The sequence below is a fragment of the Amia ocellicauda genome, chromosome 8 (genome assembly GCF_036373705.1).
Source record: "Amia ocellicauda isolate fAmiCal2 chromosome 8, fAmiCal2.hap1, whole genome shotgun sequence".
NCBI lineage: Eukaryota > Metazoa > Chordata > Actinopteri > Amiiformes > Amiidae > Amia > Amia ocellicauda.
The window spans coordinates 44,177,734-44,194,258 of record NC_089857.1 but is presented as its reverse complement, the minus strand read 5'-3'; the positions used below and the strand labels follow the sequence as shown (position 1 = coordinate 44,194,258).

General features: G+C 47.9%; 2 protein-coding genes across 8 annotated transcripts in view; both read right to left on the bottom strand.

Annotated features, from left to right (window-relative positions):
- Positions 1-2,755: 2,755 nt before the first annotated feature.
- Positions 2,756-5,336, bottom strand: LOC136755155 (signal recognition particle 19 kDa protein). Its single transcript, XM_066711608.1, has 5 exons — positions 5,139-5,336; positions 4,747-4,822; positions 4,588-4,659; positions 4,179-4,287; positions 2,756-3,527 (listed from the first exon to the last, which is right to left on the bottom strand). The coding sequence occupies exons 1-5, from the start codon at positions 5,174-5,176 to the stop codon at positions 3,397-3,399; spliced, it is 426 nt and encodes a 141-aa protein (XP_066567705.1). The 5' UTR covers positions 5,177-5,336; the 3' UTR covers positions 2,756-3,396.
- Positions 5,337-8,168: 2,832 nt separating this feature from the next.
- Positions 8,169-16,525, bottom strand: part of apc (APC regulator of WNT signaling pathway) — a 48,494-nt gene continuing 40,137 nt past the window's right edge. For all 7 annotated transcript variants that reach the window (XM_066711601.1, XM_066711604.1, XM_066711602.1 and 4 more), the window contains 2 exons: positions 16,128-16,342; positions 8,169-15,681 (listed from right to left, as the gene is read on the bottom strand). In XM_066711601.1, coding sequence (XP_066567698.1) covers positions 9,159-15,681; positions 16,128-16,342 — 6,738 coding nt within the window. In that variant the 3' untranslated portion in view covers positions 8,169-9,158. The remainder of the gene's footprint in view (positions 15,682-16,127; positions 16,343-16,525) is intronic.

Here is a 16,525-nt window from a genome sequence, read left to right as displayed (position 1 = left end):
TAATCCTGTAAGCAGAAATAGGGGCACTGAGAGGGGCAGCCCTGTGGATTAAACTGAGCAAAGTGCTTTAAGAAACTGCTGCGAGGGTTTTCTTCCCTCCTTGTCCTTCAGACGCATATTCCACTCTGACCTCAACAGGCAGACAGCTGTGTGTGTCTGATCCACAGTCTAAAAGTCATGTGTCTTTCGTCCCTTCCCTGGCTATTTGTATTTGTCCCTGATTATGTTTTAATTGCATGTATGGGTGTCTATCTTGCTCACTTGCGTCTTTGCGGGCCTCTCTTAAAAGATGTCTATATAACACTGCCATCTAGTGGAAGCAGATGCTACAACTAAAACATTTCCGTTTTACACGCAATAACTACAGATTAGCAAATTGTCAAATTGCAAGAACAACTCACCCGCAATCCAGTCGATACAAACAGTTCCAATAAAAATAGAATAAATGAATAAAAACAAACAGAAAATAGCACAATACCAGCTACCAAAGGACAAATGTTCAAGGCAACGGTTTTAAAATATTAATGCCGCTGAAAACAAAACATTGTATATGAAGATGTATTACACTGAAATATACCCAGACAGGATAAAATAAGAGGCTGTCAGCAAGTCTGTGAGGCTGGTATTCTGGTGAGTTTTTCTTATATTGGAAATTTTAAACTTTTTCCGAAAGCTACTTAAAAGGAAAAGTGTTTCTGCCAGATTGAAATGTCTCCTGGATTGTGAAGAGACTGTCATTCTGTGAAGAACCGAGTTTGCAGGCCTGCTTTAAGCGATTCATTGGAGGCAGTTTGAAAACCAGTGGCGCTTTCATCCCCCAGGTTTACTGTTCGCCGAAGCTGCTCTTTCTGGAGACTAAACTGAAGCCCCACAAAAAAGAAAGAAAATAAATAAATGTAGACCTGAAACATCCTCCTGACATTTAAATTGTGACAAACCTGAGTCCCTCCCAAACATCTCCCTGCCTGTTTTGTCATTATTATTATTATTATTATTATTATTATTATTATTATTTATTTCTTAGCAGATGGCAGTGTCCGCACCAGAGAGAAACAGACCCCAGCCGATCTTCTAGTGCCGGAGAGGACGAGCCGACGAGACACGACGCCCGCAGTCAAAGAGACAGCTGCTCTATCGCATCACACACTCAGAGCCTTAAGTCTTAACTGAAACTAAACAAGTTGTGATCAATATGGATGGATTGGATTGTTTTGTCTCGCATGTTTGAATAAGAACATAAGACAATCGAGAGGAGGCCATTCGCCCCATCGTGCTCGTTTGGTGTCCATTAATAACTAAGTGATCAAGGATCCTATCCAGTCTGTTTTTGAATGTTCCCAAATTGTCTCTTCAGCCACATCGCTGGGGAGTTTGTTCAGATTGTGACGCCTCTCTGTGTGAAGAAGTGTCTCCTGTTTTCTGTCTTGAATGCCTTGAAGCCCAATTTCCATTTGTGTCCCGGGTGCGTGTGTCCCTGCTGATCTGGAAAAGCTCCTCTGGTTTGATGTGGTCGATGCCTTCCTTACATGATTTTAAAGACTTGAATCAAGTCCCCACGTAGTAAAAGCAATTAACATCCTATCATGCTCTGTGGCATGTATACAAATGCTGAGCAGGTCCAGTTGACCTCGGTTTTTAATCAAGAGGAAAGGATCTAAGTGACTGTGAAAGAGGGGTCATTATTGGGGCACCAATGGCAGGAGCTCCAGTCACACAGATGCTCAACTGGCTCGTGTTCTGGACAAGTGGGCGAGTGCATGTGTGGGACCCCTACAGTGAGGGGGTCCGGAGGCTCTGTTGTGCTGTTGGGGTCATTTTCCTGGCATGGTTTGGGTCTTGTCTCCTTAGAGGGAAGGGTCACTGGAAATCATGACAGAGTGATTCTGAGTGATCACCTTTATCCTATGCTGACACATTTCTCTCCTGATGGGAGTGTCTCTTCCAGGATAACAATGCCCATCCACAGAGCATGAAGGTCACTGAATGGTGTGATGAGTATGAAAATGATGTGACTCATATGCTATGGCCTTTGCAGGCACCAGATCTCAACCCAGTTGAACACCTATGGGAGAGTGTGGACCGATGTGTTAGACAGCGCTCTCCACCACCATCATCAAAACCCCAAATGAGGGAATATCTTTTGGAAGAATGGTGTCCATCCCTCCAGTAGAGTCCAGAGACTCTGAAAATCTGTGCCAAGAGCATTGAAGCTGTTCTGGGGCTCGTGGTGCCCAACACCTCACTGAGACACTTTACGTGGGTTTTTCCTTTAATTTGTCACCCGTCTGTATATACAGATTTGAATTTTGTTAAAACGATTCCACAATTAATTTTTTTATCTCCAATTGTTTATTTGTTCTTTGCTTTAACTTCAGAGTACACAGACATTAAACTGCGTACATGTCAATACAAACTGGAACAATGGAGGCGTTCTAACACTTCTGAGCAGTAGTGTGTATATAGGACCTACATTGAGTCCAGGGGGCATTAGTCTGGAGGCTGTACTCGTGTCCTCGGGCTCTGTGAACTGTTTGTATTTGTTGTTTGTTTCGGTTTCCTGGCAAGCCACCGAACCACGAGATACAGAACCTGGTGTAGGCCGAGTGTTCAGACTCACCTCGGTCCTTCCCAGCGCGGTGAGATAAGTTGTCCACTGTATCCATTGACAATGCTCTCCACAGATTAAAAAAATAAATAAATGCGTGTAAAATGTGCATAAAACAACAGAGGCTGATTTAAACTCGAGACAGACAGGTACTTTTATGAACAACATTTATTAAAATAAACAGATCACATAATTCAAACTGGAGGAGTGAATACATCCGAGTACGGCGAGGTTTATAAAGAATATGCAATGAGATCTCAGGAGCCCTAACAGCATTTGCCAACTTACGTAAGTTATTTATTTCACAACCGACAGCGAGGCGTCACAGGGTCTCCGACGCAGTGTTGTGCGTTAAATTAATGACAAAGAAACCAACACCTTGAAAAAGACACGAGAAAACAATGAGGTATAAAACCACTGAGGAATAAACCTTTCACACACAGACACTTTCCTGATCAATTCACTCTCTTTCAACGCATAAAGCAAATGAATAAACTGAAAATAAACTAGTTCAGAAATTAATGTAACCTATTACTCTAAGTAATCGTGGCATCACATCAGCGTATGATTTAATTGTTCCATTTCTACTCAAGAAACGCACAATAAAATGAAAGACTGTTGGTTTCTCGAGTCAGAGGTTGTTCCCGTTCCTCACGGTGTCCTGTGGTCGTGCGCTTTTCCCGTTTTCAGTAATCAGCAGAATTCCCTAATAGGCTGCAGATTGCGCAGCCGCACGAGTCCGTCAGGAGGAAGCACGGAGATTCACCGCGCTCACACGGTCGGCCACAGAGCTACTTCTTCTTTTTCTTGCCCTTCTTGCCTCCTTCGCCCTGCTGGGTGCCCTGGTCCCCTGTGCCCGCCTTCTGCGTCCTCGTCTTCAGCTTGGGGATCATCTCTGCTGCGTAGAACATCAGGTCCTTCCCTGCAGCGGGACAGAGATGAACATCACTTTACAATGACAGCGCTGGTTCAGTTCTACAAATTCAACCCAAATCCCCACTGACAAAAAAATAAATAAAGTGTGCACTGACAGCTGCTAAAACCAAGTCATGAACGAGCTGAGATGCGTTTATAGAAGAGACTATTTTAATGCCATTGGAAACTACCTAAACCCAGGCCTCAGGACTCCCATTATAGACTTCTTCCTCAGCAACACTTCCGAAGCACGAGCACTTCTATAACTTTCAAAACCACAGTACAAAGGCACGAGGCTGAATAAGTTCATCAGCACATCATAAATCGTCACTATAGATTAAAAACTTTGTGTGAAGCGGCTCGTGCTGTGGTGTCGAGATCCTGATGGTGTCTGACATCAGGTGCCGATCGGTGCAGCTGCACACGAGCTCCGGGCACCAGTCCCTTCCCGTGGGAATGCGGTCAGATAGGATGTGAACGTCCTAATTAACTCTCCTCTACAGACGTGCTGGAGCTGAACACACCTGAGTGTCACATCATTGTCACGAGTAGGAACAAGGCATTTCAATGCACAGTAGCATTTGTATATGGAGATGTGTTCTGGGACCCTGCATGGCCGCGCCTGTAGGACAATTTCGCTGCCGGGAACGGGACTCACTCGATGAAAACTTTTCCAGACACGGAGTCCCGTCCTCTTTCTTGAGCTGGACCCGTACCCTCCCTCTGAACAGCACGTCCCGGTTCCACTCCCTCGAGTACATCTTGTTCTGAAAGCATCCAAATACAATCCACCAATGTCACATTACAATGGTTTACATGGTCCTGGAGGAGCCCCTACCCTGCTGGTTTGTGTTCCAGCTGAGCTCTCAATTACTTAATTGAACCTTAATTTAAATAATCTGTTTAAATTTGAATTTTTAAAATTGTGTGATCAGAGAGTTGGTTCTTTAATAAGTGCCTCATACAATTCTATACTTAATTCAAAGGTTCTGCTTTAGGAAATTAGTTCAATGAAGTAACTGAGGAATATTGTGAACCCTCATGAGGTCAGAAAGGTCACACTGTACCTCCACTAAAACGTTGGCACCGGCTGCAGTCAAAACGTCCCTGATTTCACCACATGTTGGGTTTTCCACAGCCTGGGGACAAGACAACAAGATCAGTACCCGACACACGGGGCAGCGATAGGAGGGCAATAAAGATGGTTTAAAGGAGGCCCGGGTTACCTTGTCACTTGCTATTCTTCTTCCTTCAGCTAAAGTCTTCTTACTGTTGATATAGGCCGGATAGATGCAGACAAACCTGAAACAGATGGTCGAGACAGTCGAGCGGGGTTTCAGATGGACATCAACACAAAACACTAGACATGGCCTGTCATCCTGTGAGCTTCAGACAGACACCTGAGAGAGCACACTAAGATGCGCCAAACCTGTTTTTGATTAAGATCATCATCACAGCACGAATCTGATTCAGACGCGTGTGTTTACATGTGACGTGACGCGCCACTGAGCAAGTATCGCGACATTAATACAAAACAGACCCGTAACGCAGCTCAAACGCGTCCCATCAGCAGGACACAGAAGACATGCTATAAAGACTTCATCACAGATGGCCTTACCTTTCTTTATCGGCCGGGTTTGTGGTTAAGTTGGCCATTTTGAGTGAAAGCCTCACACGGCTCCGCGCACAGCGCCGCCGCAGTCGTGCTGAATGGCTGCTCGGTGATTGGCCAGACAGCTGCCCCGGAAGTAGTTCGCCACTAACGTCACACCCATCGGCGGCACCCAAATACTATTGGCTCCAGCATCTGTCAATCAGACGTTCTTCCGGGAAAGCACTCCCACCATAGATATAAGAATTATTTTGTCGTCTAATACCATAAACATACTATAGACCTAGAGCGTCTGCTTGCCTGCTTTAGATTGAGGATCTTTGGTGCAACTGCGTGGGATTTCAATCCGCTATCATGGGTGAGAATAAACCCCCTCCTGAAACGATAACATGAAACCACACGCAACAATTTCAGGATTTAAGTGAAGTACCTTAAACTAATGTAATAACTATTATTTATAGTTTCATTATTTCCACCCAGCCTACCTTAAAGCCTAGTCATAAATAAATAAGCAAGCCCCCCTGAATTGTTCAATTTAGACTTACCTCCAACCTGTCTGATACAAATAGGTTTCATAGATTTTTTAGTAGTTCTGTTCTGAAGAAATATCAGTAGAAAAACGACCCGTGTTGATAGCACTGAAAGTCACAACCAAGCTTCTTAAATGCTGAAGATACAACCCTCGTATTTTGCTGCCTATAGCAATAATACACATTGTCTCTGGGCAGTACAGTGCATCCGGAAAGTATTCACAGCGCTTCACTTTTTCCACATTTTGTTATGTTACAGCCTTATTCCAAAATGGATTAAATTCATTATTTTCCTAAAAATTCTACAAACAATACCCCATAATGACAACGTGAAAGAAGTTTGTTTGAAATCTTTGCACATTTATTAAAAATAAAAAACAAAAAAAGCACATGTACATAAGTATTCACAGCCTTTGCCATGACACACAAAATTGAGCTCAGGTGCATCCTGTTTCCACTGATCATCCTTGAGATGTTTCTACAACTTGATTGGAGTCCACCTGTGGTAAATTCAGTTTATTGGACATGATTTGGAAAGGCACACACCTGTCTATATAAGGTCCCACAGTTAACAGTGCATGTCAGAGCACAAACCAAGCCATGAAGTCCAAGGAATTGTCTGTGTCTACGCCGAGGCAGGATTGTATCGAGGCACAGATCTGGGGAAGGGTACAGAAAAGTTTCTGCAGCATTGAAGGTCCCAATGAGCACAGTGGCCTCCATCATCCGTAAATGGAAGAAGTTTGGAACCACCAGGACTCTTCCTAGAGCTGGCCGCCCGGCCAAACTGAGCGATCGGGGGAGAAGGGCATTAGTCAGGGAGGTGACCAAGAACCCGATGGTCACCCTGACAGAGCTCCAGCGTGTCTCTGTGGAGAGAGGAGAACCTTCCAGAAGAACAACCATCTCTGCAGCACTCCACCAATCAGGCCAGTATGGTAGAGTGGCTAGACAGAAGCCACTCCTCAGCAAAAGGCACATGACCGCCCACCTGGAGTTTGCCAAAAGGCACCTGAAGGACTCTCGGACCATGAGAAACAAAATTCTCTGGTCTGCTGAAACAAAGATTGAACTCATGTCTGGAGGAAACCAGGCACCGCTCATCACCTGGCCAATACCATCCCTACAGTGAAGCATGGTGGTGGCAGCATCATGCTGTGGGGATGTTTTTCAGCGGCAGGAACTGGGAGACTAGATAGGATCGAGGGAAAGATGAATGCAGCAATGTACAGAGACATCCTTGATGAAAACCTGCTCCAGAGCGCTCTGGACCTCAGACTGGGGCGAAGGTTCATCTTCCAACAGGACAACGACCCTAAGCACACAGCCAAGATAACAAAGGAGTGGCTACAGGACAACTCTGTGAATGTCCTTGAGTGGACCAGCCAGAGCCCAGACTTGAACCCGATTGAACATCTCTGGAGAGATCTAATTTTTATTTTTAATAAATTTGTAAAGATTTCAAACAAACTTCTTTCACGTTGCCACTATGGGGTATTGTTTGTAGAATTTTGAGGAAAATAAGGCTGTAACATAACAAAATGTGGAAAAAATGAAACGCTGTGAATACTTTCCGGATGCACTGTATATGGAGATCAATATGTTGTTAATACAACTTCCCAGCACTCATCTGAGCTGAGATGACAACATTGACGTATTCATTTCCACAAGCCACGCGTAAGGTACACTTTCGACACCTCGGAGCTACGACACTGTTAAATCATTATAACAACGTCCAATTCGTGTCCCATCAAAACAGAGCAGACGTTTCAGTTTCACAGCATCCGCTTTCTTCAATGAACAGCAGTCGGCAGCAGTGCTGGCCTCTCTGTATACAGACATCGACCCCCGTTAGCCCACCTGAGACTCAAGATGCCCTGAGAGAAAGTACTTGGTCACAGTACATGAAGCAGAAGCCTGTAAATTATATTAATAGGGGTTTAAATTGCCCTTACTATAACAATTTAATCAATGTAAACAAAACCAAGTAGCAAAGTATTATTAGTAACAAAGTAATCAGCTGTGCTGATCATTAGAAATGACCGTTTGAGTGGCAAACTAGCCAGCTATTGAGCAACATTAAAGCATCGAAGAGGGTTGACATATCTTCACATGGCCACCAGAGGGTACCACTTTCTTGCAACTTTAAAACAGGATTTGCTTATTCTGTAGTAATTGCGCCTGCACTAATGTTTTGGTCTAGTTTAACACTTTTATTGAGAAGAATATGAACATAAACCTGCCTTTTAAAATGCATGACCGCAGTTTTGTGTGTTGTGGGAACTCTGTGATGGCGAGTATCCACCATAGCACTGCTTACATTTGATCCATCTGTCAGTGAACACATGGTTTCACTAAATGCACAGTAGGCAGTTTGCACCAAATGTCTTAGTGTTTATTTTGTGGCTTTACAATTTGTCATCTGCAACACAGTGCTTCATTTTAAATATCCATATCCACTTTATTGCATGAAGAAGAAAAAAATAAAACAAGTGTTTACATCGTATTCATTCACATATAGTGTTATCTTTTTATTTGTATCATTTTTTGGCAGAACAAAAACATTTTGCTTCAGGTTATGTGCTAGAACAGCGAGTGGTTAGGTTCGGGGAAGGGGGGATAAAATTATCAGACCAACACCAAAACATACAGTAATAATTTATTTTTAGTTTTTCATTTAGTCCTTTTTGAGACAACCAAAGTCTCATTATTAAAAGAGCAGCCATCTCACCTCCAATAACAGAATATACAACAAGTTAACAGCATAGCAGAGGATCTCTATCTACTTTCCGATCAAATCTATTTCCAAGGTAAAATAATCTCAGCCAAGGTTTCCAGGTTACAGATTTCTTATTTTCAGAGCACACACAAAATAGTGTAAATCAATACACTACAGCTACCTATACACATCATGTGACCACAGAAATGTTAATTGTTACTGGAGGAAATGAACGATTGGATCATTCATGCAGAAGAGCTGGATGTGAGTTTGTTTTTTTGTGTTCGTTTGTCTTTTAAATATCCTTGCAGCAGCAGAACTGAATCTTCAACCGTTTGCATGATTTACTGACCTAATGCTGAACGATGATACAAATCTTAAAATCAAAAGCATGAGTACAACAGCTGGTTTCAAACAGTGTTTTACCATCTCAAAAATGTTTATATCTTTGTTTTGTTTAGTTTCATTTAAGCCAAGCAAGACAGAACAGTTTCATGTCAGAGATTCATTTTAAATAATACATCAAAAAACAATCTGTACAGTACAAATACGCTTACGTCACCCTCCACATTGACCTCCTGTGCCCGCCACATTTCTACCAGCAAAGATACTGTGCCTTTATCAAATATGGCTTCCAGAACAGTTACCCTCTAAAAAGAATCATTCATATTTACATTTGTTTTGCGTTTGAACCAACAGTTAACAAAGCGAAGTGTATGCGGTTAGTGATCGCCCTCTTGGTTAATGAAAAACAGTCCCCTGTCCATTCCTTCCGCTTCACACAGAAGTAACAAGGTACGATCCGGAAAGGCGTTTCGGACTCTGATTTCCACTCGACTCAACGACACCGTCCCCTTTGGAGTCTCTGGTCTTTGTGCCGCTGCCGCTGCTACTGCTGCCGCCAATGCCGATGGGCGTGGGGATCTGGGACGGCCGGGCAGGCGTCCCCTCGTTGCCGCTCTTCCTGGGGCTGGGGTTGTAATTGAACGGAGTCACTCGGGCAGCTACGGCGCCACTGGGGGAGCTGTGCTTGCTGGAATTCGAAGAACTAAACGGGGTCCGCTCGGTGACGGGATTCTCGTGCGTCTCCGCCGTCTCGCCCGGGTTGATCGGGGCCGGCTTGCCTTCTGCCACCTTCCTGTCGGGGCTCTCGCTCTTGGATAACGAGTTCACGCTCGATTCCGACCCGAGGAGGCGGCTGGACGAACCCTCGGCCGCAGCAGATGACCTGGACAGCGTGTCGCTCGCGTCCGAGTCGTCGGCAGACAGTTTCTCTGGCATGCTGTCGATAATGGGGGGAGTGTTCCCCGTGGGCGATTTCCCAGACCGGGGGTTGTTGATGGGACAGTCCTCGATCCTCACCCACACGTCCTCGGTCTTGGACACAGCGGGGGCCATCTGATGAAGCAGCAGCTTTGCGTCCACGCCGTCCTCGGCTGGATCCTGCAGTTGGCTTATCTGTGCAATTTCACTCTCCTTAATCTTCCTCCACGTTCCTTTTAAAGGAGCGTGGCCATCTTTGCTTTGTTTGGCTCCTTGAGCAGGACTGGCGACTTGCCTTTCGTCTTCACTCCTAGCAATCTCGCTGGACTCGGAGGACGCCGACAGGATCGAGGAGGAGCTCCCGGTTCTTTTCCAAGTACTGACTCTCGGGAGGGATGAAGAGTGCTTACTGTTCTCTCGCTTCCACGTGCCAGTCCGGTTAATCGGGAGCCTGGAGGGGCTTTCGGAGTGGGAGCGGGAAATGTCATGCTTCCTCAGAGGCCGTCCGTCTCCGTTTTCCGAAGAGTTTTGGGAGGTAGGGGACTTTCTCCAACAGCTACCCTGATATGGCAAGGTTAACGACATGTCTGGCAACGAAGGACTCAACATCGGGGTGTGAGACTGCGACCGGTTGGGAGACACTGGTCTGGACGAAGGAGACAGAGACTCAAAGGAGGCAGACTCTTCCAGTTTTCTTTTCAGTGTTGGACTAGGGGCTTCTTTAATGAAGGTGGACTGACGCACCAGTACTGGCCTTTCTGACCTGTCGGACTCGCTCCCACTGGACTTTGCGGATGACATCCTCGACAGCTCTGCCTTTTTAGCGGTACCTGCAGCAGCTGCGGTGGTGGCCTGGTTCAAGCCCTTGGAGGCAGACTCGCTCCGTGGAATCCCACTCGTGCTTCTCGGAAGGCCGCTCTGTTTGGTCGGCGTTTGCTGACCCAGATGTCTGCCGGGGGACGTATATGACATTCTTCCAGACCCCGATGACTTGGTGGAAGCTGTACTCGGGGAGGTTGTGCGGGGCAACTGAGACAGCTTGTTGGAAGGGCTAATGCCGTTCCGTCCGGGTGAGACGGATGTGCGACCAGGTGATTGCATAGGTCTGGTCAAAGGCTGCTGGGTGGGTCGGGAAGGAGTGGACTCTCTGGAGCCCGACCGAGACGATGCCTTGCTTGATCCTCCTTGGGAGCTCGGCTGTCCCCTCGCAGCGTTTGGTTCAGATTTCACTGGGGTTTTACTCCTGGGAGAGTTCCCAGGACCCGGCCCCTGGGTGGGTATTTTTGCGGCAATGCTTTTCGGTGGTGTCTTTTTGGGAATTGGACTGGTGCTCGGTGAACTGCTTCGTACACCGGGAATATGGATCATAGTTCTGCCACGCGAAAGCATAGGAACAGTTGACTGCTTCTGAGATGAGATGCTCTCAAGGGTTGATCGGGCTTTGCCAGTTATCAGGCTTTTATAAACTTTCTTTCCTCCTTTCAGGGCTTTTGCCTCTTGTTCCTCTTTTTTTTTTGCTTCTAAAGTGCTTTTTTCCCCTGGTTTTAAGATTCTCGGGCCTTTATTGGAGGTAATCGGTTTATCTTCCTGATCTGGTGTCAGGTGGAAGGGGGATCCTAACGAGATACCAGACTTGAGGGACAGGATGGAATCTGAATCGGAAGAGGCCTGTCTGGAGAGACTGGCGGCAGCCTGATGCAAGCTGCTGACTATTGAGTTTGCACCTTCTTGAATGGCCTTCCAGTCAAATGACTCAGAATCGGGCGAGAGAGCCTGCTCTGAAATGGGACTTTGTATATCTCGAAGATCCAAAGTTAAATCTGGTTCTTCTGCCAGTATGCCATCCATACTCTTATCATCACTGCCAAGATCTTCTCCCTTGTTTCTCGCTGGCTGTTTCTTCTTTTTTGGCATGGCAGAGCTGATGCATTCTTGCAAGAGGTCATCTTCCGAGTCAATGCTCAGGGAACTCAGGGAACTGTTCCTAGAGAAGCACACTGGGGTGTCCTCGACATGAAAAGCCTTTGGGGCGTAGCCGGAAGCCTGAGGCCGGGACCCTGGCACCTGGGTATTTGAACTCTCTTTCTGCTGGTTGTCTTTGTTGTTGTTGTTTTCTTGATCTATATCGCTCAGTGAGCTGAGAGACGAGTTTCTGGAAAAGCACACTGGCGTATCCTCAATGGCAAAGTTCTGCATCTTTTCATCCATGACCGATCCTGCGTTATCTTTGGATGCCTGTGGGAAAGTCGCTTGTTTGTGCAGAAGAGGTTTGGCAGGGGCTCTATTAGCCCTGTGGAACATTTGAGCTCGTGTTGCTGACGGGTGGCTAGGAGGCTCCTCGCTGGATGTTGCATTTTTGGACGTTGCCTTTTTCTGGTCTTTTTCTTTACGGAGCTCCGCTTTTTCCTTAGAAAAATCCAGCTCGTCGTCATCAAAATCTAATGAGCTCAGGGAGTCGTTGCGCGAGAAGCAGTACGGAGTCCCCTCGATTGGTGTATAGTGGTGAGGAGAGTCAAAAGCAAAAGTTGTGCGTCCTCTTTCCTCACTATTCGGAGGTTTATCTGCAGATTCCCTGGCGGTGCTTTTGGGATCTCGTTTTTTGGCATCCTTGTTTTTATCTGGGTAAGGGCTTTCAGCCGGGAAAACGTTGGCCGCCTCTGTTCTCTTCATCACTCGCGCCCTGTATTCACTGCTCTGAGGCATTGGCTTCACTGGAGATGTGGGCTTCTTCTTCTCCCCATCCTGAGGACTTGGACAACCTGCAGATGGGGAAGTATGATGCACCTGATCCATGATTTTTTTCACCCTGAACGGCTTGTGGCTTTTACCCTTTGGCATGGCAGAACTGATGCACTCGGCCAAAATGTCGTCACCTTCCTCTGCCTTATCATCCACGGCGGCAGGGGGGGCTGGGGGGCTTTTGTTAGCATCTTTGCCGTCAGTGCTTCTCCCCTCTGGATTGGTATCTCGCCTCTCGACAGGGGCAGGTCCCACTCCGGTGCCCGAGCTCTCAGGGTTTGCCAGCTCGTTCGGAGGCGAGTCAATGGTCAGATCACTGAGAGAGGTCGCTGTCGAGAAATTAATGGGGGTTCCCTCAACACAATAGATTCTTGGCATATCTTCGCCATGTGTGAAGCTGACGTGCTTTTGTTGCTGCCCTCTGTTCTGCGAAGGAAGAAGTTTGTACACAGGTAGCTGGCTTGGTTTTCGAGCTACAGGGGGTGGTATTCTTGAAGTGTTGGAAGGCGAAGGCTTTTTCTTCCGTGAAGACTTTGTGGGCATTGCCGAGTTTATACACTCCTCCAGAATCTCAATGTCGTCGTCATCGGAGTCATCAAGAATGTCTGGCTCACGTGTACCTTCAGGCTTATCCTGGCCTTTGGTTTCCTTAGCGTCTTCTTTTTCAGGCTCTCCTTCATTTCCATGGTCGTCTTCGTGGACTGGCGGCATCATTCGAAGCTCGACATCTTTCTGAATGAAGGGTTCGTCCATACTCAACGCACTTAAACTCGACGAACAAGAGAACCCGTCTGGCGTGCTTTCTGTCGCAAAGTGTAACAGGGTGTCGTTGTCAGGAAGGACCTGGACTTTCTGCACAGCAGCGTTTAAGGCTACATGTCGCGGAGCCAACTCTCTCTTCTCCATGTGAGTAGGCACTTTCATTTTGTGTTTCATTTGTGCTGCAAGCGGAGGCGGTGGAGTCTTGCTGCGGCTCGGCGGCATCGTTTGCCCCGGACTGTCTGGAAGATCGCTTGGGCTGATGATCCCACTGACCATGCCGCTGCACGGTTCGCTCTGCACCGAACTGGCAATCGAGTGACTTTCAAAGCTATCCAGAGAGCTAACCGAAGTACACCTGCTGAACATCAGGGGTGTCTCCTGCACGTAATGTTCAGGAGGGCTTTTGGGGGTCTGAGCACCACTTTTGGAAGGCGATTTGGCACCTGATGAAAATTCTACAGCTTTGTGTCTCGACCCATCAGAGCCAGTCACGTTAGGGGCCTGATTCCTATGGGGCTTCATTCTTATATACTGGGAAGCTGACTGGCCTTCAGCTATAGGCTGATCCGCACCACCAGCCTCTTTGTCAGAAACCGGCAGAGTTGGGTAGTTGTTCGTCCCACTTCTGGATTGCTCGCGCCCTTCCATTTCATCCTCCGCGGAGGACAGCGAGGACAGGGAGCTGCCCCTGGAGAAGCAGATGGGTGTGTCCTCCACGCAATACGTCTGTATGGTCTCTTGATTGATGGAGGATGCCTTTCGCGTCTGAGCTGATGAAGGGTGGAGCTGGTTTTGTCTGCTGGAATTCTTGGAGGACGTCCCGGAGGAGCCTGCGCCGCCCTGTGGCATGTGGTCCTTGGCTGAACTCTGTGCAGAAGAGGCCTTAGAGCGAGTGAACATGGACTTTTGGGAAGTGGGGGCTTCGGAGGAGTATTTTAAGCTATAATCAATTGGTTGCTCAACGTGGTGGTGTTCCTCACTGTACTTGATGCTGTAATTCGTTGGCTGATCCTCTTCCTCGTGCTGTTCCTCTTCGGAGTACCGCTCACTGTAGTTGGTCGGTTTATCGTCCTCGTAGTCGTCAACGGGGCAAATCGGCTGGGTAACCTTTTTGGTCATCCCATGAGTGGAGCTCCCTCTGCTCTGTTCCGAGCTATTGGAGCTTCTTGACCGGAAGCCGCCTGCACACTCTGGCGGCACAAATCGTGGCGGGTATTTCATGCGTTTCTCTTCGTTGTCGCTCGCGGTCTCTGCAAACGTGGGGTACGACTCAGTCTGGGATCTCGATTTCTGGTCGTTTCTTTTCATCTCGTCTTCCACCAGGTGTTTAGGTCTTGCCCACCTTTCGTTCTGGCTGGGGCTCTGCCTTCCAGAGTTCAACTGCTCATCAGAATACTTCAGGCTGTAGTTAATAGGGGTGTCCAGGTCCCCATCGTTGTCCTCCATGTGATTGGCACTGTGTATCTTGTGGGCGAGGTCGGCCGGGTATTTTCCGTAACTACAAAATTTTCCCTCGTCATCCTCCGAGTAAGAGTCCACCGGCTTCATCTGACCCCTCTTGCCGTAGCCGTCACTGCTGCTCACACTGTTGAGGCTGTCGTTGGAGGCCCTGTACTCCATCTTCCCGTACGGCATCGGGCACGTCCTGCTCGGATGCTCTGGTTTGTTGAAGCCGTACACGCTCAGGTGTGTGTGCGCCGCCGACCCGCGCTTGATGCCACTCATCTCTTCTTGCATGCAATGGATGTCCGCCGCGGTTCCCCCGCCCCGGTCGTCCTGGGATATGTGCATGCTCTTTACTTCCTCCATGACCATGGCAATCTGCGCCGCCGTGCTGGAGATCTGGACACCTATCCTCTTGGAGGAGTTATCAGAGGAAGGGTGGAAGCCGCCCCCCGGCCCGGTCCCCCTCCGCTCCCGGTCGAGGCTCCTGTCCTTCTCGGCCCGGGGACCCTCCGAACCTCCTCTGCTCTCCCGGGAGGAGGAGCCAGGCAGCACAGGCGTGTTCACGTAGGGTGAGAGCACCGTCACGTTGTTGGGATTGAAGCTCTCTGGCCGGCACGCCCCGTCGTCGTTGTGGCGGCCGGAGTCCAGCACGTACTCGCTGTACACGTTCTGCTTGTGCCTCGGCTTGCTCCTGTGCGAAGCTTTGGGGCTCAAATTGTCGATGTTGTCGAAGGTCTCCGACAGGTGCTGTGCGTCCAGCTCCTCGATCAGTGCCTTCTGCTTCCGGACATGAAGGGAGGGCAAGCTGGACCCTGGGGACATGATGTTGGCATCTTTGTACTTCGCCGGTCTGTTGGCCATGAGGTTCCTTAAAGCTGCCGCACTGCCCATGGCGATCATCTTGTGCTTGGAGTGGATCAGGTTCTTGAGCATGCTGACGGCGCCCATGTCCCACAGGGCCTCCTGGTCCTTCGCATTGCGAGCCGAAAGGTTCCACAGTGTCCCACAGGCATTGCTGACGATCGTCAAGCTGTGAGACTTCAGGTGCTGGAGTAGTGTCTGCAGGCAGTTGTTTTCTCTCAGGATTTGCCTAAAAGGAGGAAAAAAAAAAAAAAAAAAAGTGAGATCAGTAAGCTGCTTAAAAATAAATAGCCAAATACATTCTCCTTATTTTGATGTAAATCTGATCTCGGATGGATCATTCACCAGTGCAAGGTGAGGTTATGGCACTGATAATTTGCTCTGTGGGTTTCAGAGGTCTCTTCAAATCTCCCACAGCCCTGGGGACAATCTTAATTTTGATTAGTAAACACTCTGAGGAAATTAAAGCCGACTTAGAAGTAAGGAACCAAAACGCGCCGCAGTGCTTGTGCGAATCATCTGGACCCTTGAGTGACGGGCAATGCCATTTTAAAGGAGTGGAAATCTATGATTCCCCTCATCACATGACCAAGGGCACGTGTTACTGTGGGCTCCGACTGACCCAAGCCCGGCCTCGTACCCGTGTGAGGAACTCGTGACGTAGCCGATCCATACCTGTGATCTTCGTTCGTTGCGATCAGGCTGGACACGTTGCGCAGGATCCCCCCGCCGCTCTCGATGATCGCCAGGGTGTTGGTCTGACTGCGGTACGTTAAAGTGCTAACGAGGAAGGCCAGCGCACCCCCCACCGAGCAGATGTCCGCCTTGTTCTCCGTGCAGTGGGCGGACAGGTTCCACAGCGCACTCAGGACACTCTTCAGGGTCGACTCCTGGAAGGAACGAGACAGGGAACAAGATGGAGTGAGAATCTGTATTTATTTAAGGAAGAAAACCTTGTAATGAATGGAAAATTGAGGCAAAAACAGGAAATAAGAAAAGCCCTGGCCTGCTGGGCATCACAAGAACTTACTTCTTGTTTTTTCAAATACTCTTGAGAACGGGACTGAAGAATA

Bases quoted from the DNA above. Each gene is read 5' to 3' on its own strand.
- LOC136755155 (XM_066711608.1), bottom strand. From the start codon at position 5,176: ATGGCCAACTTAACCACAAACCCGGCCGATAAAGAAAG. The intron at 4,823-5,138 runs GTAAGGCCATCT...CATCTGTTTCAG, and splicing joins AACCCGGCCGATAAAGAAAG to GTTTGTCTGCATCTATCCGG. The intron at 4,288-4,587 runs GTACAGTGTGAC...GGATGCTTTCAG, and splicing joins GTGCCAACGTTTTAGTGGAG to AACAAGATGTACTCGAGGGA.